Below are 26352 nucleotides of genomic sequence, written 5' to 3' on the forward strand. Positions count from 1 at the left end.
GCCAGCTCTGCCATTGCAGACCCAGGAAATTGCGTCTCGGCTGGGATTTGGGTGACGGGCGAGGACTGCAGGCACCCAGACAGAGCAGCAGGAAAACCTGGGTCCGCATGCTGCAGAATGACACCCAAGAGGCAGGCCAGGGCAGGAGGTCTGAAAAAAAATCACTGGATGTGAGTACTACTCAGCCCTAAAAAACAAAAATGGTGAACTACCTGTCGTATCACCCTGGCTGGAGCTGGAGCCCAGTCTTCTAAGCGAAGCATCACAGGGATGGACAAACAAGCACCACATGTTATGTACTCACCATCGAATTGGTACTAATGGATCAACACCAAGGTGCGCATGTGGAAGTAACATTCACAGGGTGTCGGGCAGGTGGGGGGTGGAGGGGAGGGGTTGATCCACACCTAACGGCTGCTATGCGTGCTGCCCGAGAGATGGGCACGCTCGTACCTCTGACTCAGGGGTGCAAAGACAATGTATGAACCAGAGTGTTTGTACCCCCCGTAATACTCTGAAATAAAAAAAAAAAATCATGGGGAAAAAAGAATTCTCCCAAAGAAGCACACTGCATTTAAGTGACACACACACACACACCCCGACCCAGAAAAGGTGGGAGAACCACAGCGCGCGTGGAAAGTAAGACGGCAAGAAGGGGCTACAGGCTGAGGTGACTTTCTTCGCGGTGCCTCGGATTGTGCCGGGGGACTGGAACGAATCAGCAGGTAAAAAAGTTTATTTGAATAAGTAGCCCAAGAGCCTGAGAGCCAGCTGCGTCTGTTGTAGACGGTCTACGAACATGTGAGTAAATCACGTCCCCTTTGAAAACGCAACAGAGACCGATGGGCTGGGCCACCCCGTCCTCCTAATTCTGAAGCCTTTGTTCCTTCCAGGGGTCAGGACTCTGCAGGCCTCACGTAGGGAAACAGTCTATTTGCAGAGACGGGCCACACACAGCAGTATCAGGGTCTGCCAGTTGTGATTTCCAAGCACAAAGCTAACATTCGCCTCCAGTCCAACACGCCGGTGCTTTCGGAGCAAATGAGATTGCTCTTCTCCTGCCTCGAACTATGAATTATGCATCGGCTTCTCCGTCCTTTGGTCCAAGTCACATGTCAAAAAATAAAATCGGAATTAATCTGAACTCGAGGGCTTATTTTCACCAACAGGGCCCTCTAAGCCGGCCCAGGCGAATATAAAAAAGGCAAGAGGATAAATATGCACTGTGCGGTTTGGATGAAATTTGAATTTGATTATTTTTTTTTCCCTGCTCTTCATGCATTATGAAAAAGGATAACATTATTAAGAGAAAAATAGCCTCGGTAAGATTGGCTGTAACTAAATTCTCACCACGGCTGAAATAAGTATAAATGCCCTGTTATTTCCATTTAATATACAATAGTTCATCATGGTGTTCGCAGCCCAGTTACAAGTCTCCTAATTCTTAAAGTACTTTTGATATCTTAGAGCAAAGGAGACATCCAACACACTAAAGGAGAAGGTCCTGCCCGTGTGTATTTTCAGACGGGGCGTACGGCGCTCAGCAAGCTACCAGGGGTGACGATGGCGATTCTAAGAACAGAGATTTGGCAATCACGGGAAAGACACGGCTGGGTCCACGTGGGGTGGTAGATGGCTCTGTTTCTCCCCCACCATCTCCATCACCCTGTTAGAGAAACATGCACAGAGTCTACAATCGAGCCCAAGAGCAGCACAGCCCAGCTGAGAACCACGACGTCCGCCTCCTACCTTGACAGACGGGCAGATTGTCCCACTTCCCGTCATCGCGACACGACGACGCCGTGTTGTACAGGTCAGGGTAACGGATCTTATATCCTTCACGACAAGTGATGATCAATTTATCTCCGCGTCTGTACGTCTTGTTATGGATCTCAGCATCTTCAATTTGAGGGATGCGGCAATCTGCAATGTTTGCAGAAGGTACGCATTATTTCGGAATTTAAAAACAGTTGTGGTGAGCAGCTTCCCAAGCAATTAAAAAAAAAAAAAAAAACCTCTTAGTGAGGGGCCTGGAAATGTGCTTTTTTTTTTTATTTTTATTTTTTTGAGACAGAGTCTTACTCTGTTGCCCAGGCGAGAGTGCCGTGGCGTCAGCCTCACTCACAGCAACCTCCAACTCCTGGGCTCAAGCGATCCTCCTGCCTCGGCCTCCCGAGTAGCTGAGACTACAGGCATGTGCCACCATGACTGGCTAATTTTTCTATTTTTTTGCAGAGATGGGGTCTCGTTCTTGCTCAGGCTGGTCTCAAACTCCTGACCTCAAGCGATCCTCCTGCCTCGGCCTCCCAGAGTGCTGGGATTATAGGTGTGAGCCACCTCGCCCGGCCTGGAAATGTGCATTTTTATGTGCCCCCTGTGGCAATGACCGTGAAGTCAACCGTTAAGGACACACGAGGCCAGTCTAGGTGACTGCACAGACTGAAGACAGGCATCAAAATGCAAAGCCTGACTCAGAATTCAACAAGCCCCGGCCCACCCCTCAGAAATGAGACGCCGGCCGGGCGCGGTGGCTCACGCCTGTAATCCTAGCACTCTGGGAGGCCGAGGCGGGTGGATCGCTCGAGGTCAGGAGTTCGAGGAATGAGACGCCCGAGGGGGAAGGAACCAGGGGGCTGCACAACCTCGTCTCGTAGCCCACGTAAGACTCGACCTGCCCAGGAACTGCGTGCGATCGGTTGCGCAGTTCTCTATTTAAAAAGCAAAACCAAAATTTTGTCTCGTACAGCTGGTGCCATCAGGGCTGAGATGCGTTCCCAGCCCAGCTGCACCAAAAGGCAGCTAAGTCAGGAAATATTTTCATTACTACTGACAATCAACAGGTTTCCACCAGACATACACCGACTCTTCTCCTCTCTCTCTCATACAATATTTGTTCATAATATAAATGGATCCTGAATTAATTTTATTCTGGGACATTCACTTTTTAAAGATACCGACTCTTCACGGCATGCAAACCAAAGTCTGACACTGCGGCGCCGACTCCTGCTCCCTGCAGGGGCTTCAGGGCAGGGCAGCGTCTGGCCCCGTCCTCCCAGGACGTAGGGGTTGAGTGTTTGTAAAGTGAATTCAGTCGATCTAATTTCACCCCTACCTGTTCTTATGAAATGTAGGGAAAGGGGCTTACTTACTCAGGGGACGTGTCCCCACCTCTACCTAGTTGAGTGGCTTCAAAAAGGAAGCGGCCCACACGGTGGCCGGTGGTCACCATATTTACACCCACAGCATAGACGTCTAGGTTCCCCCCTCCACCCTCCCATGTATCAATCACGTGGAATAAAAAGGCCTAGGATGGGGCCGGGCGAGGTGGCTCACGCCTGTCATCCTAGCACTCTGGGAGGCTGAGGCGGGAGGATCGCTTGAGGTCAGGAGTTCGAGACCAGCCTGAGCAAGAGCAAGACCCCGTCTCTACTAAAAATAGAAAGAAATTATCTGGCCAACTAAAATATATATAGAAAAAAATTAGCCGGGCATGGTGACGCATGCCTGTAGTCCCAGCTACTCGGGAGGCTGAGGCAGGAGGATCGCTTGAGCCCAGGAGTTGGAGGTTGCTGTGAGCTAGGCTGATGCCACGGCACTCACTCTAGTCCGGGCAGCAAAGCAAGACTCTGTCTCAAAAAAAAAAAAAAAAAAAAAAAAAAAAAAGCCTAGGATGGTAACAATGATGATTTTCTCCACTATGAGGAGAACAAAAGCAATCTCTTTATATAGATCTTCCAAACATCAACAACATTGCCGTTAATTCTAAAAATAAATGCACCATTGTACTTAGAGAGGTAACACCTGTTCTTCTAAACTTTCCATAATGGTGATTAGAGCACAACATCCCGACTGGGATGCAGAGGCTGGGACCCTCCTTTGGACACAGGTGGTTTTGTCTGAGGTCACACAATAAATGCGCTGACTGCCCACCGCCACCCAGGTACACAGCCCCTCCTGGCACACCTGGGCCCAGGTGTTAAGAATGATGCCCTCACACCTGGACAATAGAAGCCTCCTATTCCAAGGTGATTTTTCACTCCCTTTCTTGGAATTACTACATGGTATGTAGTTTTGTACAGAGTTGGAAAGAAGCTCATCTAAAAAATGATAAACTTTTCTTTTTTTCCTAGGATCATAAAAGAAGCCTCCATCTCTGGGCAATATTCAGGAAGGCTGTTCTGGTTTTCTTTGTTCTCTGACATTCCTCCGCTTGACTGGTTTCTAAGCCCCGGGTAACACAGGCCATGGACTTCGGCAGGTAAATCTATATATATGAACCCAGGGAAGTTTACATGGAATCTTAGGGAAACCACAGTCTGAGTGGGCGGCTCAGACAAAAAAAAATGCAAGACAAAAAAAAATGAATTTAGTTTTAAAAACCTTAAATCTTTATTATACTAATTTTGGCTTTTTTTTAAATACCTTGAAAATAAAAGCTAAGATAGCAAGTTCTTTCCGTGCAAGATACCATCTCACCCATTCTTTACAATGTCCCCGGGGAAGAATATGATAGATGCTGGAACAATGTTTGTTGGATTAAATTCTTTAAAAAGTCTCACAAAGAAAATACACATTAAATCACCATAATAGCTTACATAACATTATTGTAAAAGCTCCATCCCAAAATAAAATCAATAACAGTATTAAGAGAAACTGAACCCGATTTCCAATGAACTCAATGAAATGTAAGTTCTCCGCCTAATGGAAATCTCGAGCTAGATTGAATTCTTGATTCGCGCCTACTCCAACCTCAGCCTGGCTGATCCTCTGAGATATATCATAAATAATTTGGCATTCCAATTAGTTAAACTCAATGCATTTTTTACAACTCTAAATGTATCCACATAGAGCAGAAGCAAAAAAAAAAAGTACGTAAAGTTGTTTCAACCAACAGATGTAGGGTAATTGCTGGAAGTAAATGATGATCTTGTCACCACCGATACATCTAGGAATAATTGCTAGAAATAAATGTCTACCTTGTCAATCTGTCACTGTTTGTCACACTTCTTTCTCTTCTTAAATGAATCACGTCTAACACAGAACTGATAAGTAGTAATTGATTTAATCCTCTGAGTCACATATATCTTCTGTTATCACTAACTACAGTTTTTGCACAAGATATTTACTCTACTTTTTATTGAGCCACATGGAAATAAGTGCTGATGTGGCAGCCTGCTAATCAATGGCCCTGACGTTACCCGAGCTGCTCTCCTGCATTGACGAAAATGGTGATAGATTGGATTGTAATTGAGACAGAGAGAAAAGACGATTACTTCCGATGCAGCGATTAATTGATCCGCTACCCCAGGCCTCACGACACACTCCCGCTTTCCAGCGAGCCTGCGGGTCAGCCCCGAACTGGAGAGAACGACCCAGGGCCTTGGGCTCTCGGTCACTCACAGCCCTGCACCCCCGGGGCCCCTGCAAGCTGCGAGGTGCCCACTTTACCTTCGGGCACGCAGACGGGTTTGTCACTTGGGACCCAACCCAGGGTTCCGTTGAAGTACTTCATGCACAGTCGCTTTGGAGAGCCCTTCAGCTTGAATCCGTCTTGGCAGTGAAATCGGGTTACAGAGCTTTCGAAGAAAACCTCTCCTCCACTGGGGGTCCTGAAGCCATTCTCGGGGACACCAGGGTCCCCACACACGTGAAGGTCATCGAACCCTGCAGTGACGGAGAGAGGAAAAGGTGCCTCTGAATATGTTCTTCTAACGCCAAGCGTTTTCCCGCATAAAGAGCAGACACCGTATCATGTCACACGCCTCGGACCACCCCAGCTACACCAGCAACAAAGCCAAGAACAGGAAGGTGCGAGTGCACGCTTCATTCCGCTCTTTGCGCTTTATTGAGAAAAGCGCTCGTTAGCGTGTGCAGCGCCATGGCCGAGCTAGCTTTCGAGGAGGTTGTAGCAGGACGGAGAAGAGGAAATGCAAAGAAACCAAAGAAATATACAGTGACCAGGGCCACAACAGAAGCACACAACGCTGCAGACAGTCGAGGACGGAGAAGTCGTCAGGAAAGGTTCCAGGAGGGGTGGCGTCTTAAAGGACGGGTGCACTTTCAAGACAGACTTGTGTGGGGGGGACGCACGAGTGGCTTTCTAACGGGGGAGTGGCATGAGCAATGGCGGGGACCGGGAGCCGGCGGGGCAGGTTTAGGAACAGCAAGTGGACGTGACGGTTGTAACCCAGGGTGTGGGGCAGAGGGGGGCTGAGAATGTCGCCCTCCCCTTCATGTGCCCCACTCCGTGTGCCAGGGCAGCACCCACTGCTCAAGGCCCAGCTCCCGTCTCTCCTCCTCCCAGCTGCCTTCCTTGACCCCCCCCAACCCCCACCTCACCCCTGCTGTGTCCCGCTGCTGTAGCACGAGCACAGCTCTGTGCTGAGTCGTCTGCAGAATGGCCACCTCTCACCCCCGGCCGTGAGCCCTTCCAGGACAGGGCCTGTGGCTTTTCTGTCTTGGCATCCCCAGAATCTGCCACAGCGTCCAGCATAGGACGTGCTCTGCAAGTCCCACCAATGAATGATGGATGGATGGATGGATGGATGGGCGGGTGGACAGATGGATGGGCGGATGAATGGATGGGTGGGTGGATGGATGGATGGACGGATGGATGGATGGATGGATGGACAGGTAGATGGACGAATGGATAGACGGGTGGATGGATGGGTGGGCAGATGGATGGATGGATGAATGGATGGGTGGGTAGATGGATGGATGGGTGGGTGGGTGGATGGGTAGACGGATGGGTGGATGGATGGATGGACGGATGGGTGGATGGATGGATGGACAGGTAGATGGACAAATGGATAGACGGGTGGATGGATGGGTGGGTGGATGGATGGATGGATGAATGGATGGGTGGGTGGATGGATGGGTGGATGGATGGATGGGTGGATGGATGGGTGGGCGGATGGATGGATGGACGAATGGATGGGTGGGCGGATGGATGGATGGACGAATGGATGGGTGGGCGGATGGATGGGTGGGCAGATGGATGGATGGACGAATGGATGGGTGGGTGGATGGATGGACAGATGGGTGGGTGGAGCTGCATGCCAACTATTCTTCTAGACCCATCAGGTACTGTCCCTACCCACAAAACAGTGACACCTATGGCACCAACAGTCCTGGAAGCTCATGTATTCCACAGACAAGGGAGGTGTGAAATGCCCTCCCACAGCTCTCTCTCTCTCTCCTGACACCCCTTCACCACTGTTAATTTCCAAAAATATTCAAGCCTGTCCTTTTTCCTAATTTGCCCTAGAATTAAGTGTCTTTAACAATGACAACTGAACTTAGGAACAAGAACAAACACTTCTAAATAGAGTCTTTCTCTTGGCCACAAGGTCAAGCTATGAAACAGTCAATAGTAACCCTCAAACCTCCAGAGAACTGAACTCTGATTTCTTTAGGAGCCAAGCTTGGCAGGGAAATCTCAGGGCCAACAGCCTTCAGTGCACGGACAGCTCTGGCCTTTGCTCTACGAGACGCAGCCACCTCCCCAGTGGTCTCTTTCGTGTCCCAAAGTATCCCCTGATTTGGGCACAGGGATGTGTGTGTGTCCCTGGGCACCCATGAGTCAAACCAAAACCAAAACCAAAACCAACACACAGAAACATCAAGGATTCTAACATTTACAAGGAAAGAGCTCACAGCAAAAGCAGAGGTTTAAGACAAATTTTCCAATAAGAGACAACACAAAAAATTCAACAAAGGAAATCAAAGGTTTCTAAATTAATTTTCTTGTTTGTGAACTTAGTGCTCCATCATTCCATAATTCCGTGTATCATCAGTTACATATTTAAGAGGTATCTGGGGGAAGAAAAAGGGAAGCTGATTACTGTTACCATTTATTAGGCTAAACAGATTTTTCACCGCAAAAGCAGCATCCCCGGGGAAATACAGCAAAGGAAAACCGGAAAGCAAGACTGGGCTAGTTACTATAGTAATATTTCTGCCACACCAATAGCATGATGTACTATCTATTATAGCAAATTCATACTAACGAGACATCATTTGAATCTGGCTTTTTGAAGACACAACGAGTTGAAGGAGGCAGAATCCATCTCTGTGAGTTGAAGGCTCAGTCTCCGGATTCCGTCCCCTAGAAACGGCTGAACACGGCGCCCACGGTTATAAACATAATATCAGCTCTGAATATTTCAATGCTAATCAAGTTACGTAACTCTTCCCTGGAAATGCTGAGAATGTTTTAATGTTTCAAGAAACATCCAAAGATGAATATAAAGTCTGCTATGTCTGAGCAAGCAAACGTCGCAAAAATAAGTCTTAATAGCATAATTTAGACTTGATTAAAATGGATAAAGACCACAGATGTGGAAGTCATAGCCGTCCCCGTTTGATGCCAGAACTGATATTTTCCCCTCTCTTGATTTAATTCACTTTGATTACCCAATTATTCCTAAATCCTTTCACTCGGTTTCAGCGCCAATAAAATCGATCACAATGCTAACTCAGAATGTGATTTTCACTCCAGTCTCATGATATTGCTCCCTAAAAGAGTGCCCAGCACATAACAAAATTATTCCAGATTGTGATATTTTAGCATGGAAAAGCAGAATCAACCTTTATCTATTTGAGAAAAAAAGTAAGCACAGAAAACCATTCATCAGAAAAAATCAGGAAGATGATGGCAGAGAAATTTTGCAGTTGATATTTTAGGAAATTTTGGGATTATCAATTGTCAAAATGTTTGAATAAGGCATGGGTAAACTTCAAAAAAAAGAAACCTGATTGACATGGTTATAGATGAGGCTCTTTTCCAAAGCAAATCCTTATCGAGTATAATAAAAGTTGCCTGTCCAGCCAACTCTGTGATTCTGGACAAGCATTTGATCTTCCGGGGTTTTAATAACTTATCAGGGCCGGGTGCGGTGGCTCACGCCTGTAATCCTAGCACTCTGGGAGGCCGAGGCGGGAGGATCGCTAGAGGTCAGGAGTTCGAGACCAGCCTGAGCAAGAGCGAGACCCCGTCTCTACTAAAAAAAAAAAAAGAAAGAAATTATCTGGCCAACTGAAATATATATAGAAAAAAATAGCCGGGCATGGTGGCGCATGCCTGTAGTCCCTGCTACTCGGGAGGCTGAGGCAGTAGGATCACTTAAGCCCAGGAGTTTGAGGTTGCTGTGAGCGAGGCTGACGCCACGGCACTCACTCTAGCCCGGGCAACAGAGCGAGACTCTGTCTCAAAAAAAAAAAAAAGTAGAAAAAAAAAAAACTTATCAGTAAATGAGGCAACTGGATGGTTTCTCAGGTCCCTTTCATTTCTAAATTCCACAATTTCTAGTCTCTTCTTGATAAAAACTGTTAACAACCTTCCGAGGCATAAGCACTTACACTAAAACACCCCAGAAGACAATTCATGCGTAGTTAAAAAAAAAAAAAAAAAGAGTTCCTAGAATGCAATCTTCAAACGCCTACGACTGTTTGTCGTCTTTTTAAAAATCAGATTTCCCTTATTTTCTGTGAGCAACACAGCTGTAGAGCAACACTAAAATATGTTTTCCGCATGGATACCACTTCACAGTTTACAAAGCACTTTACATACACGGTCTCTTTCCAACCCCACAGCAACGCCGTGGGATCAATACCACAGTTTGATAGGATTAGCTCTCACAGTCACTTTAGGAAAATCCAACTGTTGCTAGTAACAACTTTCAAACACTCTTTTTTGGAGATACTGACTACTCCCGCCTCTCCGTAGCTGATTCATAAAACAGAGGCCAGACCCCATGTGAGCTTTTCAATCTCTACTTACAACCCTCAGCGCCACTGGGACTCCGGGGGTGGGGGTGGGGGTGGGGATGCGAGGAAGAGCAAGGTGCTGCGTGGAACAGAAGACGCTGCAGGGAACAGGTAAACCTCGGGCTGGCCTAGGACAGCACGTGCTAGAAGACTGTCCTCTTTCACCGCCGGGTTTCTCTGTGGTCCTACTGACAGGTGAACTTCAGCACACGCTTAGGCAAATAAGAGAGAGATCAGAGCTCTGTGCACAGTGTTTTGTTTCCTTGTTTGTTTTTAAGACGATTAGCTCGAGGAAGATCTTGCTTCCAGCCCTTTATAGATCTACCGTAACAACTTGTCCAGATCTCCCAGTAACCACCATGTCTCTTCCATCCACTGTCAATCAGCTGTCTTAGGTCAAAGCAACGGCAAGGGCATATGGATCAATTATCGGGATTTTCTGCCAGCAGATCCTTGATCGGAATGTGGTGGGATAATTTAATTAAATTATGGGAGAATTAGTGATTTATTTTAAACACAAAGTTTGATCGCCTATCTCCTGTACAAGACTATTCAAGACAAATAGGGTCTTTATAAAGCTATTCTGAACACTACAAAATAATAGGTAAGCATATATAACCTGAAGCTTTTCAGGAATACAGAAACTACAGAATGTTACTGCTGGAAAGAATCTTAGAACTCATCTTAATAATTTTCCTTATTTTATAGCTGAAAAATTTGAGGCCGGAAAGTCTAAACGGCTGTGCCGTTCCCACAGCTCTGAGGACAGGCACTGGCCGAGGAGCAAGATCCTGAATCCCTGAATTGGGGTCTCGCTCTTGCTCAGGCTGGTCTCGAACTCCTGACATCGAGCGATCCACCCGCCTCGGCCTCCCAGAGTGCTAGGATGACAGGCGTGAGCCACCGTGCCCGGCCAGGGCTCCTTCCCAGGAGCTGCTCCGTGCTCAGCCTTTGCCACGCGAGACAATGACCCGCAGGCTCCACCCGGCACCTGTAACCCCCGCAAGACCCCCTCCCTCCACTGCTGGGTCTCGTTCCTGAGTGTCCCCTCGGCACACACCGACACACGCAGCTCGAGACAGGCCAGTGTTCACTGGTAGCAGGGAATAAAGGCGGGAAACCGATCATACTGAAATACAGTCATAAAAATGTCTTTTCAAAACAGATCTGTGATACGGTAATAAATGTGCTTCTTTACAAACACATCAAATAACAAGGTTTACCACTGGGTCTAATACAGATGGAGTATCTCTTATACGAAATGTCTGGGATCAGAACTGTTTTGGACTTTGGATTTTGGGGGGAGGGGGTGGAACGTTTGCATTTATACTTACTGGTTGAGCCTCTCCAATCCGAAAATTTGAATCCAAAATGCTCCAATGTGCGTTTCCTTTGAGTGTCATGTCGGCACTCAAAAAGTTTTGGATTTTAGAGCATTTTGGATTTTGGATTTTTGCATTGCGGATGCTCAACCTGCAACAACTGTAACTGAGGAACATGAAGGAGATGGTGAGACATTTGCAACTGTGAGTGACATGCAAATATCGGTGACTCCAGCCACAGGTGCTTCTACGATTACTCTAGTCAACTCCCACCTCCGTAAGTAAAGGAAACACTAAACATCAGCGAGAGATTAGGGAAAATAAAGAGGTAATTTTTTTCCTCATCTGAGCTCACAGACCTCTTGAATTCTGTTTAGAACCTGTGAGTTTCTAAGAGCTCGTGTGCTATTTATCTAACCTCAGTGTCAAGCATAGAGCTTGGTACACAGGAAAGATTTAACACATTGTTTCTTTAATTAATGAAGTTAGGACATTTTGCCAAGTGCTATAAAATAGATCAGACTCCTGCCCTCTAGAAGCTAAAATACGTACACAAATAACTGTGACCCAAGAAAAGAGGTGGCAAGTGCCATAATGTAGGGATCAGAGCGGTAAGCAGCGTGGGGGTCCGCGTGTGTGTGCAGGTGTGTGCACGTGTGGGTGTGTGTGCACGTGTGGGTGTGTGTGCGTGTGTGTGCGTGTGTGCATGTGTATGCATGTGTGGGTGTGTGTGCGTGTGTGGGTGTGTGTGCGTGTGTGCGTGTGAGGCCGGGAGCAGAGGACTGCAATGGGAACTGTGCATTTACCAAATTATTTCGAAATTACTGGTCACGAATCTACCTCCTTGACGAGAAGAAGCTTTTCATGGACAGAAACCAGGTTTTATTTATGTGTGGGCAACAGGCATGGTACTTTGAAAACATTAAACTAATATATTTTTCATCCCCTTATATCATGTTCCTGCAGCCTTCACACAATTACAGCCAAGCCCTCCCCCAGGAAGAGGAGCCTGGCACCAAGCAAGGCCACGGAGAGGGGAGGAAGGAATGATGGAGAGAGGCTGTCACCGGCCCCAACAGCCGGAGGAAGCAGACAAGCGTCCTCCTTCGCCTGCAGGAGGGGCTGGACGCAGAGAGAAAGGGAGGGTGCAGGGAGGGAGGGAGGAAGGAAAGGAGGGTGGGAGGGCAGAAGGGAGGGTACTAGAGAGGGAGGGAAGGAAAAAAGGACGAGGAGAAGCTAAGGGAAGAAGCTGAAAGCTGTTTTCTGTCTCCCTGTGAGACCCTGGGTGCAGGAAACCGCCCGGCAAATGCCCCAGCAGCAGCGTGACGTGTCCACACGCCAGGAAATGGTGCACGGAGTTCTGACCAGCAGGGCCCCAGGCAGCACTCACAGCCGTCCCGTGGCTTCCCCGTGGCATGAAGGGACCCAACGGGAGCACGTAAGGGGAGAGCCGGGCCTGCCACGGCTGCCATGGAGAGAGGTGGCTTCGTAGCTAAGCTGCGGGGTGGCTCGCCCAGGCCAGGGACCGACGGAGGGTGCAGTGACACTCGGAGATGGAGACCAGTCGGCAGGTGGCCGTGCCAAGAGACCTCAAGACCAAGAGTCCCCCCGGCCGTGGCCTCCAGCCCTGGGTGCAGCAGGAAGCCGGAGCCCAGATGGCAGGAGCGCTGAAAATGCGCTCGGGCCGGCATGTCCCTCCCCACTGCCCTGGGATGCCTGGGCTCCTCCACCCCACACGCCACGCAGGGAGAGCATCCGAGAAGGCGGAAAGAACCCAGACAGGAAGCTTCAACCTGGACTTAATTTGGCCAAATGCTTAAGAGAAAGAGACCGAGCTTACCTGAAGTAGCTGACTTAGCCTAAGGGACATATATTCAAGGGGTCTGTCACCGTCTGTGCGTGGAAAGCTTCACCCCCACGTGAGAAGCCCCTCGTGGGGGCGGGAACCTGCAGCCTCAAGGCCACATGTGACCCTCCAGATCCCCAAATCCTTATTAAAGGGATTTGTTCTGTAAAATTTGGATTCACTCTAAAGGCCACACTCAAGGATCCAGAAGGTCACACGTGGCCCCAAGACCCCAGGCTCCCCACCCTGAGGTCATGACTATTTTTATTTTTATTTCTTGGCACATCCGAGTGCCACGTGTAAGCACCAGCTTCCCCCGTTCACACAAGCCCCGTGTGTAACCACAGTGTCTAGTGCAGCACCTGGTACACAGTGGGCACACGGTAAGCGCTTACGAGGGTGATGAGCTCAGGTACACGGGAAGCCATGACAAGTGACAGCTAACAGATGGCCACGAAGAGAAAGAAAACAAAGCGCAGAATCAAAGATATGAGGGCTATCAAAAAAAAAAGGCAAGCTTTGGGGGGCCACGGAGGCTGCCTTCGGCTTATAGAATTACATAACAGTGACTGATCATGATAAAGACCCCAGACATCAAAATTTCTCCATTTAAGAAGGTAGGGGCTGCGCCAGGTGGCTCATGCTGACACTTTGGGAGGCCGGGGTGGGAGGATCGCTTGAGCCCAGGAGCTTGAGGTTACAGTGAGCTATGATTGCTCCACTGCACTCCAGCCTGAGCAGCTGAGCAAGACCCCGTCTCTAAAAAAAAAAAAACACCAAATAAGTAAATAAATAAAAATTAAAAAAAAATAAAGAAGGTAGGAAAATACATATTTTAGAAAGATTTTCATCCAAAATGGTTATTTTTAAAATGTATCTTGAAGGGTTAAAACCTAGCTAATAAAAAATTAATTTCCAATGAACCTACTCTCTGGTTTAATTTAAAAAATTAATTTCCAATGAACCTACTACTCCCCCAAAGATGCTGGATCAATAAAACACAAAGGCACTTTGCCTCTCCTCTCTCAGCGTCCGTCCTGCAATGCGGGTATGTCCCTGCCCAGGACCCATCTCCATGTGACCCTTTTGGGACATGCAGCTCCAGTCGGGCAGCGGACCTTCTGTAGAGTGGCCCGCAGGCTTCCTTTGGGTCCACGGGACACCAGCCCTACCCGTGTTTGGAAGAGCAGAGACTGAGCGAGGTCTCTGCGTGAATGAGTCGGGGCGGCCACGGAGCTCGCGCGGGCAGGACCAGCAGGCATGGCCCGCGTGATGGCACCTGCCGCTCCCACCCGCAGACCCTTCTCTGTAGGCACACGCTCCCGTCCCCAGCCCCACCGAGAGATCGATGCCCTCGGTGCGGGGGCTTTTCTCATGCGTCCCCGTGACGCCCACCCACAGTCCAGTCGAGAGGGGCCTCTGCCAACGGGGAGGGAATGGAAGGTGTTGGAAATTGCTTGGAGGTGGTGAGGTCTTGCCCAGCCAGCACTCGAATGACAGCCAGCTCTCGCCATGTGCCTTGGCATCGGTACCCTTCCCTCCTGTCCTCCCCAGGAGGCATGAAAAACTCTTCTATGTGCCGAGGTCTTTATTTAAACAAACAAACAAAAAACCCAAGCAAATTAAAAAATAAAAATCCCCAAATAATACCATCATTGGTTCAAATTGAGCCATGAGAAAAAAAAAAAACTCAGGAAAGATACGACTCTAACAGACATATATTGAGAGTGATGGAGAGATTCATTTGGGGAGTTAGGATGGTTCTACCGAGTTCCAAGCAAAGACGATTCGTGATTCACACCCAAGCTTGTGTATCCATGTGCACAGCTTCCTGTCAACCGGGTTTAACTCATCCTGTGTTTCACCCGCTCACCACGGAGAACAAGAGAAAATGACTTTCCTGCTATGTGGTTCAAAGCCGTGTGACCCAGCCGCGCTCAGGGCCACCGGGCCGCAGGGGCTCCCGGAGAACGGCCCAGACCCTGTTTACTCCACAGTCCCGATAACCCAGCGAGGGGCGCGAGGCCACCGCTGGCCCACAGGGAGCCTTGATGCATTTAGAAAACGGCAGACAGGACCCGGCCACACCGTGGGCTCGGTGGGCAGAACCTCCCCTTGCCTGGCACCTTGGGCTGCGTGCCCTCTGCAGGACCCATCCAGGGAGCTGTCACCAGCCTCAGAGATTCGACAAGAGGCTGTATTTACACACACAGTTTCCCTGGGCAAACCCTGTAATCATTCGGGAAGCGCTCGTCTGCCCAGAATATATCTTCCTGGGGGCTAATTTCGTGCTGGGCTCTGGTCCGCAGAAGAGCGTAGCAGAGAGAAGAGAGTTACCACCAGCCGCCTCCAACCTCTTCACCCACAAAGGCACCTGCTCCTCCGCACTCCAGAACGAGAGGGACAGAACACTACAGAGATAACGCCATCTGTCATTAGGAATTAGTGTTCTGTCACATAAAAAATGTTTTTAAAAAGAAAATTGGCATTTTTCGCCTCTGCTACTGGACGTGATAATCCCAATGTCAAAAGGCCCAGGTGTGACTTCTAGTAACAACGTCTAACACGTGTCTGAGTCATGTTCTGCGAAGGGCTCTCAGGTACGGTGTCTCACTGAATCCTTCCTCGTGGGTCCTTGTCCCCTCTGTTTTCGGGAGAAGGGAGCTGGGCTCTGAGACGTTGAGTGATTTGCTCAAGGTCGCACGGAAGGTGGCAGAGCCAGGACTAAGCCCCACCAGCCCCTTCCTGCTCTGACCGTCCAGTACTCAGGGCGGGGCTGTCTGAATCGCTCTGAAGACCGACTCCGCCTACTCTGTTCCTGAAAAGATCCCAATTCCTCCGGTGAGACTTGTCCACACCATCCAGGGACTCGGGACACCCTCTGGGTGAAGGGAGACAAGTGTCACCGCCTCTGCCATCCGTCAACCCTGTCCCCAGACCCTCCTTATTCCCCAAGTCCTGGCTGCAGGAGTGTGTGCCAGGCTCCCTGGGGCATAAGCCCGACCTGGCCAGCGCTGCCAGGCCCACGTGTCAGCAGCTGCACTTCAGCGGTGGCTCCGTGGCTGGCAGACCAGCTGCCCCCTGAGAATCCATCGGGGACCCTGCCACTCGGGGTCAGACTCGGCTCCCTGGTGGAGGCCAGCCCAGGCTATGGAGGTATCTGCCCTGCCCTGACTCCAGACTTTTCTTCTGGCCTGGATTTTGATGGCCATTAGCACCGTGCTCCGTCCATGGGCTTCTGAATCTGTCACCGGACAGCTTAGTCCTGAGGAACAAAAACCAGCCACTGTGTTCAGTCCCGGCCACCAGCTCTCTGTTGCCCCAAGCTGATGACCCTGTCCTAGGGCTTGGTGCGCCCTCTCCCCTGCCTCTCCCTGCCCCTCCAGCTCACGGTACTCTCCAGGGTGGTTTCTACTTGAATTCAGCAGCTTTATCAATGAGCATTGAAAAGAGTGAGAGAAAGAGGGGTCTGAAGTCCTGTTTTGTATCTGAAATCAGAGAGAAGGATGAAACTCACGTGCAGATAAAATTTAGGGGTTATCCATGGCCTTCATTTGTACCCAAGTTATCCTCTTCTTGATCAATAATGAACAAGGATATGACTGTGGGTTGTCTGTTCTGACTTAATAATTTATAACCTCATCCTTAACCACCTGGAACACCTTTGCCTGAAACTTCCCTGCCTCTCCCAACACAGACACAGTCCAGGTGCAAGCCCAGCGCACCTTCCCCAAGGTTGTAAGTTTCCCCTCTAACTTTCCCCGGCACTCCACATCCACAGTCCTTTTTTCTCTCTATTTTGCACTTTTTTTGTGTTCTGTGCTCAACCCTTACTCTAAGCTCCTGGAAGATACATACTCCTAATTTAGCTTTGCATCCAGAAGGTTCTTATTGCTGGGCCTTTCATGGGTGGAATTCAGTGAAAGATGATTTAGTGAATGGATGAGTGGATGGACGGATGGATGGATGGATGGATGGACAGATGGATGGAAAGATGGATGGATGGATGGACAGATGGAAGGATGGAAAGATGGAAGGATGGAAAGATGGATGGATGGGCGGATGGACAGATGGATGCATGGATGAAGAGCAATACAGATGGATAATAGATGGATAGATGGAAAGATGGATGGAGGGATGGACAGATGGATGGATAGACGAATGGATGGAGGGCAATACAGATGGATGGATAATGGATGGATAGACAGAAAGATGGATGGAGGGATGGACAGATGGGCGGATAGACAGATGGATGAATGGCAATACAGATGGATGAACAGATGGATGGATGGACAGATGGATGGATGGATGAATGGCAATACAGATGGATGAACAGATGGATGGATGGACAGATGGATGGGTGGATGAATGGCAATACAGGTGGATGGATAATGGGTGGATAGATGGGAGGAGGGAGAAAGGAGAGGCATTCTCTTCCTTCGTGCACGCCACTACCACCTTCTCTCTTCTTGCATTTCTGTGGAAAAGCCGCTCACATCCATCCTCATTATCACACTCATTTGATTCCTAAGCACGTTCTCAGCTGGGAGGTTTTGCAATTCCTCTACTGCCGCCGCTAAATTAAAAGCACACTGGCACACTGTAGCCAGGGAAAGCCATAAAAGGTCCAGACCTCGAAGGGCTGCATTTCCAACTAAACCACAATCCACATATCACTGTTCTCACTCATACTTAAGAAACAGAAGTTTTCTGTTTGGAAAATTCCCCGGGCCTTCCTTCTCTCACCTGCTTACTATGCCTTCCAAGTTCCGCCGGAAGATCTTCATTCTCTCCCAAAACCCTCATTGCCTATTTGCATCCAGTTTTAAGTCTTAAGCAAGGAGGTTCAAAAAACAACAAACGAGAACATAAAGTCCACACCAAGAGAAATAAAATAGGTTAGTCGACAGCAAAAGGAATATCTGCCAATAACAACACCATTTGTCTTAGTTACTGCTTTTAACTTTCTCCCTCTCCTGGCGTTAATAGAAATAAAATGGCAGGTCTGCGGCCTCACGCAGCTAAGACACAGTTAGCACCCCGGGCAGCAGGAGCCGTGGAGTCAAGTACAGTGGAGACGAGTTCAAGTACACAGATTGTAGACACAATCGATCGCAGCATTTGGTCGCCATAGCTGGTGGGTTTCATGTAAAAACAGAGGAGTCCTATGGGGGGGGCAGCCCCATGCAGCCAGCGAGGGCCACCATGTCACAGAAGTATTTACACATCAGACATAAAGGAAGGGAGGATGGCAGGGAGAAAGGGGTGGGACGAGGAGTCCTGCCAGATGGTGACTTGGGACCTCTGTCCTGATAAAGATGCCTGGTACCGACCTGCCACCTTGCAGAGCCCCGCCCACCCCAGCTCCCACCGTGCAATCACTGCCCCAGGTACGCCAGCGGTCGCGCCGGTTGGCCGCAGGTGAGGGCGTCTCTCCAGGAAGGGCCCACCCAAGCCCTTCGATGCACCACTCCGAGGTCACCTACTAAACCTGTCTGCTTAGATTCCTGCTGTTTTCTCTGACGGCACTGGCCGTTAGAACTGCTCAGAGCAGCGATGACCGCCAGTGATCAAAAGACCAATGACGATGACGATGACTGAGAATGGACACGGTGGCGCTTTCACATCCCAGCGTCAGAGGGAGACCAGCTCCGTAGCACGGCACCCTCACCCTGCGCCAGCCGAGGTCACAAAGCCAGGCTGTTCCTTCCTCCTTTCTTCTTCCTGTTCCAAGCCAGCTGTGCACCCTCGCGTGCCAACCAAGCTCTGTCACTTCCAGCAAAAGCACAGCTGAGTCTGTGTCCCCGGGTGGCTGGGGTTGAGGAGGACAAAAGGGGCCTCCAAAAAGCGCACGGGCAAGCCCGGCCTGGCAGCCACAGACGTGCCCCTCCGCCCGCTTAAAAGCCCTCAGTTGGTCTCCGAGGCCTTTGATGCTCTCTGCACCGGGCAGAAAATGAGGTTCTTGGGGCATCTTTTGAACAGCAACTTGCCTGACAAACTCACATGTTTTTCGAGGCCTCGACTCACAGGACGTCTTGTGCCTTTCCCTGAACGTGTGCAGAGAGGGCTGAGTGACAGGGGACAGTGTGCCACTGGTCCCAAGCCCCCCTATACTCCAGGTGCTGAATTCTAGTCCTCTTGGGCAAATGCCAATTGCTAAGTGAAGCGGCCGCGGGGTGCTGTGGAAGGAACGCTGCATGTGGCCATAAAATACATGAGATGTGGTTCATAAAATATTTGGAGGGCGCTATTAGGAAGCATGGCTGGGCTACCTCCAAGCAACTTGTTTTACACGCGCTCATATACACACACATCTACGGAAAATATGACAGTGTGTGTATAAATGACATATCTATATTCAGACACGGCTCCTGAATTCCAACAAGCATCCAAGGGATTAAACTGCTTCGGTGAGGTCTCTCGCGAAAATTGGATATTTACGGCTGCTGGTATCTACAACAATTTTCAGGCGCCAGCATTACCTAACACCGGCTTTCCTAGTTCATTGCACGGAGATACATAAAGTTTCTTAGGATCTGTCTGTTTAAACTAGACGTCGTTAGTTATTTTTAGTGCTGTAATTTGGATTCGAGACTTTAAAATACGCATCCCGGGCACTGAAACACGGCCTGACCGTGCTGGAGAGAATAATTCTGCAACCCTCGGTGACTGGGGGTCGTCCTGGAAGACAGGGGTCTCCACGGACAAGCCCCCCCACCCTTCAGGGCGGGTGTCACAGGAAAAGAGAACCAGGGGTCAAACTTCCTCCCGGGCTTGGTGGTCTGAAGCTGGATCCCTCCCTCCAGCTAAGGGGGTGTTGGGGAGGGTGGGGACCATCCTAGGAGCACCTCAGAACAGCCATCTGCACCATGTGCCTCCCCCCCCAGGGCCATGTGCTCCGACACCCTGAGAGGACGCTGCCTCAGTTGCCCATCACACCCACCCTGCCGTCCCGGGGACAGGGCCAGGGCAGGACGGCTCCCAGGCTCCCAGCCAGCCCGCTGTCCTCGGGCCTCCCCCTCCACAGCCCAGCACGGCCTTTCTCCCTTGTCCCCACAACAGAAGCCCGTCCATCTGGGTGCCGACGGCAGCCTCCCCCGTCACAGCAATCGTGCACCGGTGCTCACGCCCACAGCACACGCCCTCCCGCCTGAGAGCCGCGTGCAGCAGGCGTGAAGCTTAGACGCCGCCACGCGCCACGGGGAAGTCACCAAACCTCTAAGTGTCCACACCTGGAAACCGGAGTCATCGGTGTCCCCTCGGAGAGCGAGCGTGAGGAGTCCGTGAGATGACACACGCGAGCCCCTCAGAAGGGTGCCCGGTCCCGTTAGGCACTCGATCAAAAAAACTACTCTGAAATGAGTCCACACGAAATCAGGGCTTCCTGTCGAACACGGTGGATCAAACACGTGCTCATTTCTCCCCTTCCCCGAACTCCACTGACAGGAGAAGAACTTAGAAACGGCACAAACCTCCAGCAACACAGAAAACAGGAGAGGCGTCAGTGCAAGAGATGTCTCTCTGCTTTTTTAGGAAATGAGAAGTGGAAACATGGGTGAGCAGAACCAAGAAGGGGCCAGCAGGCGCCCGTGCTGGGCATGAAGCTCTGCAAAGGCGGGGGGACCGTGGGGCTGAGACATGGAAAGGGACACTTAGACCCCAGGTCCCCTCTCCTGGCCGGGGCCTCCAGGTACCACCCCTCCCCCACCACAGTGGTCGGGGACACAGTCCCAGACTCGGGGACAGTGAACAGCCTTAGAGGACAGCCCTACAGGAGTGGACAGGAGAGGACACCCCCCACACTCCTCCCCCACCCAGTAAAATGTCAGAAGCCCCCAGCGGTGCCCGGGAAGAGCTGAGTCCCACCTGTGCACACAGGGTCCCCTTCTTGTCTCAGGCTCAACCGAGCACGGCCGAGGAAGCCCCTGATGTGAAAGGTAAAACGTGAATAAATATGAAACGATGCAGAAAGAAAATATTATAATTAATATCCTCAGAGATATAAGAGAATGTAATGCATCTATGAAACAAGAACAGAATGCTATTTTAAAAATAAACAGAGAAAGAGTTCCTTGTAATTAAAGTATGGCAGTTAAAAAAAAAAATTCAATAAAAAAAATCTGGAAGAAAAGTTACGGATATTTCTCAGAAAAGAGAACAAAAAGGCAAAGAGATTAGAAAACGGGAGAGAAAAGATAAGAACGTTTAAGGATCAAGCTAGGAGTTCCAGTTCCCTACTTAGAGAAAAATCCAAAAGGAAGAGAGAAAATGAAGAGAAGGAAATAATCACAGAAGTAATATAAGAAAAGTTCCTGATATGAAGGATACAAGTGCTCAAATTTTAGTAGAATGCATCAATGAATAGGTGTCACTTTATATAGCTCAAATGTTAGTAAAATGCATGTTAGTAGAATAAACAAATGACACTTTATAGAGCCCACCCACAGACTGTGTTGGGCGCATGAAACCCCAAATGCCTAAATTTAGCCTGAGGTGTGAGGGAGAAATCTAAGGATTTGAGTAATGAACAACTGTCAGTAGGGCGCGGAGGTGACAATGTTCTTGCTGCAACTGCGTGTCACCAACCTCGGCGCCAGGGGACAGAGCCATCTGCTCGGGGACAGCAACGAGGACAGCGCAGCCCAGAAGCCCAGAGCCTCGTGTGAGGCTCAGCGAGCTGCGTACGAAGCTGTCAGGACCTGCTCTCTCCCCCCACCTGTCTGCGTCAGCCATTGTCACCTGCTCCACGGTCAGTGTACAGAGTCATCCCGCCGGGTGGCTTCTGTCCTCGAGAGGAAGGGCTATTGCTTTCAGCATACACAGGGGCAAAAACGAGGGAGGCTTAGAGTAAGAAAATGAGGCCAGAGCACAGCAAATCCCTTGAGAAAGACACCAGGAGCCCCCAGAGTGTGCCCACCCCTGGGCTCAGCCTCGTCCTCAAGCAGGACGCGGTGTGTCCCACTCGAGGTCCCTGCACTCCTGGGGAACGCTTGAACTATTTTTTATTTCTTTACAAGGACGAATGGAAATAGTACATTTATCCAGGACAGATCTGCACAGGCTAATGTAAAAATTCAGGTTTCTTTGATTGGATTGGAAAGACAGTGCAGAGAAAAGATTTAGCTCATGTCCAACCCAGTGGTATTTACGCAGGCATAGATCTTTCACCAAAAATGGAGAAATGATATTAACCATTGCTTCATCAAGGCAGTCGGTCTCTTTGAAAACAGAAGGCCAGTGGGCTAGAAATAAAAAAAAAACAAAAACAGAGCCCCGAGGGGAGAAGCTGGGAGCCGCAGGGGTGGGCGGAACAGAGGGACCCACACTCCCAGCCATAGCCCCAGGTCTAGACCCTCCCACAGCCAGGTCCCTCCCAGATCCCGTGGGAGCTTGAGGGAGACACCGGGCAGGGTCACCAAGCCCACCTAGCCGCCACCCATCGGAATCTCATGACGGCTTCTCAAGGTGCAATTCCTACGCTCCGCCCAGATCTGCCCTCTCCGAGTCTACGGGGCAAGGCCACGGAAGCTGTCTTTGCAGAAATTCCCCAGCGATTTCCGAGGCACTGAGACACGACTACCTTAACAGCCTCGGGAGCCGCGTGGCTGCAGTCCACGGGGAGCAGGGCCTGGTGGCTGCTCCCCCAGGACCGGCCGGGCTGAGGCTGCCCAGCACCTTCGCACAGTCCGGGCGGATTCCGGCAGTCTGGAAGGGGACAGGGAATGGGCCCTCTGCTGGCAGGGCCACGACACGTGACTCCTCATCGCCTTGACACTGTCTTCCGCCACCCCGCAGGCTAGGGACACCTGTGGGTGGTACGGTCCCACGAGCACCCTGCTCAAACCACACTCCCCGATGACAACGACACACCGCCAAGTCCCGGAGGAGCATTGCTGGGTCCAGCCCCCTGAGCTGACCGATGCCAAGAAGTTCCACCCCGTCTGCTGAGAACCAGGGAGCCGCAGGTGTGCCCACCACTTCTCACCCGGAGGCAGCTCAGCTCTCGTGACACCGGCCCTGCCTCCTGGAACACACCAGAATGCAGCCTTTCCCGGGGGCCGGGGGCACAGGTGGGCGTCTGACAGCCAAAAAGGAGTGCTCCGACCTGCAGAGGCCTCTGCTTGGGGTGTGGAGCCCACTCCGCGCTGCAGCTGCGACTAAAAAGAAGTCGCCTTCGCGTAAGAGAAGAGGCAGGTGAAGTGTCCTGGGGACGGGACGGCCTGGGCCCCCACCAGAGGGAAGCAAGGGGCTGTTGACACTCGACACTTGGTCCTTTCCATCCTGCGAATCCAAGGCAGCTTTCGCCACAGTCGAGATTCCACCTGCTCTGACTGCGGGAGCCGGGTCTATCGGGCTCCGGGCAAGACGTCAGGGAGGTGAGGTGAGCTCCTCTCCACAGGGGGGAGGAGGAGGCCCTTCCCTGCCCTGCCACCTCGTTAGACAGGTGGTCAGGGGGGAGAGAACACAGGCGGACAGGCCCTCCCCAGAGGGTGCGTCCAGGGCTGCAGAACTCACTGGAGTGACAGTCCTCAAATCACCATTATTTCAGAAACACAGGAAGCGCTCGGCCAAAACTGACTGCTGGAAAAAGACACGCTCGACCCCACCCGTGAATCCCCCACATGTGACACATACTCTCTCAGTGCGGTTTGCACGTGGGTGCCGGCTGCTCTGCGAGGGGAAATAAAAGCAACTTGGGTTGCTCAAATATACACGTTTGATGTGCAAAGCCCTAAAGCCTGGCTGCCTCCTCTTGAAGCGATACCGTTATAATCGAGTGTTTTTTGGGGAAATGTTTTCATTTTTCATTTTGTTGCTGCTGTTGTAAGTTTTTTATAAAACCCAAAGGTCCTGGGCCTGCCTTGTGGCCCCAACTCAGGGAGTGTCCCTCACCCTGTCTGTCCCCCACTGTCACCCGGGAGCCCAGAACGCAGACGCAGATGCCCGTCTGGGCGCTTGGCAGGCCCCGGGCTGCTGCAATTAGCGAGCTGGATCGTGATTCAGCACCGACGCGGCAGCCTCCGCCGGAGCACAGCAGGCGGCTTAAAAATAGCAGGGCAGCCGCAGTGGCATCTCGCCAGCCCGGGCTCCGAGCGAGGACGGGCAGCCGCCGCCAGCGGAGCCTGGAGAGGGTCCCACGGCCCCCCAAGCCTCTGCCCTCCCGATGGAAGCCACCTTCCAGCTGTGAAGGAGCGTGGGAGGCGGAAGGGGCTGCTGCCAACGAGCTCGCCCACGCAGAACACCCCACGCAGAACACCCCACGCAGAACTGCCCGTGTCCCCGGTCCCCTGACGGGCACCCAAGCGCTCACAGGTCCAGGCCTTATTTTAAATACGCAAATGGAGGTACAACCAGCTTTGCTCCCCCCATGTCCCAGGCAGGGGGCTCTCCCAGCTCCCCCTTTCCAGCTACCCGACCTGAAGGGAGGGGGTGGGAAGAGGGGGGAGTTTGTCTTTGGAGAGGCCTGGGTACAAACCCATTCAACAGTCCCAGCAGACACCCCCGTGCCCCCTGCTCTCCCATCCCCACCCCTTCTCGGCCACCGTGAGCAACTTCTCAGGGCCTCAGAGTCTGCGGTGAAACAGAGCTGATGACACTCGTGTGCTGGTCACATGGAGAGTAAAGGGGGTGACATGCAAAGACCAAGGGGGGTGCCCAGCCTAGAGGAGCCGCAATGAAGAAACAGCCCTCGCCTCTCATAGCTCCTGCGTAGACACAGCTGAGGTCCGAGCCGGGGAACAGCAGCCACGGTGAGACCGCGGCTGGGAGGACAGGTGGGGGCCTGGGCATCCGGGACAGAAAACCCCAAAGGGCCCTCGGTGTCCTGGTGTTTGTCTAGCTTTCATTTCCGTCATGTTCTCTAGGTCAGTGATATTTTCTAGATGAAACTGCAGTGTTCTCGGGGCTGACGTTGTCTTTAAAAATGTTCTTTCTCCCCAGTAACCCAAAGGGAGATTTTAAAATAATGGAGAAGTTTGCCATTTTTTTCCTGAGGATATTACTATTGAATAGATGTCACTTGTCCCCAAATTAATCTACAAAATTAACAAAATGATTCTAAAATTTATCTGGAAGAATGATTTCATGGGACCAGCCAAGAATGTTTTGAAAATGAAGAGGACTGAGTGGCGATTTGCTCTATCAGATTTTGAAAGGTACAAGTAGTAAAACAGTGTTGGTGCTCGCGCTGGGAGAGACACCAAATCAATGGAACATAATAGAAGGCCCAGAAAAGACCCAAATATCTGCACAATGTTAGTGTATCATGAAGGCGGTGTTTCAAAACAGTGGGGAAAAGATGGACTATTCAATAAACACTGTTGCTACAATTGGCTAACCATTTGGGTAAAAATTAACAATCTTCTCACTTCTCCCGATACACAAATGAATTTCCAGACTGACTAAATATTTAAATAGGATATAGAAAATATAGGTGGATATTCAAACAACCTCGGGTTGGCAAAAAAAACTTTCTACGCATGACAGCAAACAGCAGAAACTGCAGAGGAAAAGGTTGATGGCGTTATCTGAAATGCAATTACAGGCAAAGGAAAACTTTCAAGAACGATCATTAGAATAGACACGAAAAGGCAAATATCTGGAAAAAAAGGTTTTTATAAAGGAATAAGAAAGATAATAACATCAATAGAAAAACTGGCAGAGAACATGAGCCTACAATTCAAGACAAGAAATACAAACGGCCAATAAAAATGCAGAGACTCTCTACGCTCCGGCCACACTGGCCTTTTTTCAGGTTCTTGAACATTCTGTGCTGTTTCCTGACACAAGATCTCTGCGCTGTCCATTCCCTGCACCGGGCGCACACTGTTCCCTGATCTTCACCAGGTTTGAATCCGTCATCCCTCCACTCAGGGGCAACTTTCCCAGGAAGGCCTTCCTTGAACACTTCCCCGGTCTGGACCAAACGCGATCCCAACCTCTCCTCCCTTCTGGGCACTTTCAACACTAGGTGCTTTTCTTCCATGGCACTTTTTACACCTTATAACACACTTACGTTTGTGATTATCCAACTGCCGGTCTCCCCCGCTGGACAAACTGCCTCTGTTTTTGCTGACCGGGGCTCGTGCAGGGTGACGGTGAGCTACATTACGGCACACGCCCCAGACGGAATGCTGCCCGGTGAGTTCGAGTGATGTTGTAAAAGATGAATGTTTAAAATATTATAAAAGACGACATGATACATTGTTGAGTAACAAAAGCAGGTTACAAGATAATATATACGTACTATTTGGGGGGGAAGGTCTATATGAAAAAGAGACATATGTCACATTTTTAAAAGAGGGTTAGTGTGGCATTTATTGAGTTGACTTTTCTCATCCATATTTTCTAAGAAATCCAACAATGAATATATATACACACATGCACAGATACAGCATTTTTAATAAGTGCAGAGGA

The 26352-nt window shown here is 50.3% G+C and overlaps 1 protein-coding gene across 2 annotated transcripts in view; it reads right to left on the reverse strand.

Annotated features, from left to right (window-relative positions):
- Positions 1 to 26352, reverse strand: part of SUSD4 (sushi domain containing 4) — a 69080-nt gene that overhangs the window by 23172 nt on the left and 19556 nt on the right. For both annotated transcript variants that reach the window (XM_069484595.1, XM_069484596.1), the window contains 2 exons: positions 5449 to 5664; positions 1750 to 1923 (listed from right to left, as the gene is read on the reverse strand). In XM_069484595.1, the coding sequence (XP_069340696.1) occupies positions 1750 to 1923; positions 5449 to 5664 (390 nt within the window). The remainder of the gene's footprint in view (positions 1 to 1749; positions 1924 to 5448; positions 5665 to 26352) is intronic.

Source organism: Eulemur rufifrons, chromosome 11, assembly GCF_041146395.1.
Source record: "Eulemur rufifrons isolate Redbay chromosome 11, OSU_ERuf_1, whole genome shotgun sequence".
Taxonomy (NCBI): Eukaryota; Metazoa; Chordata; class Mammalia; order Primates; family Lemuridae; genus Eulemur; species Eulemur rufifrons.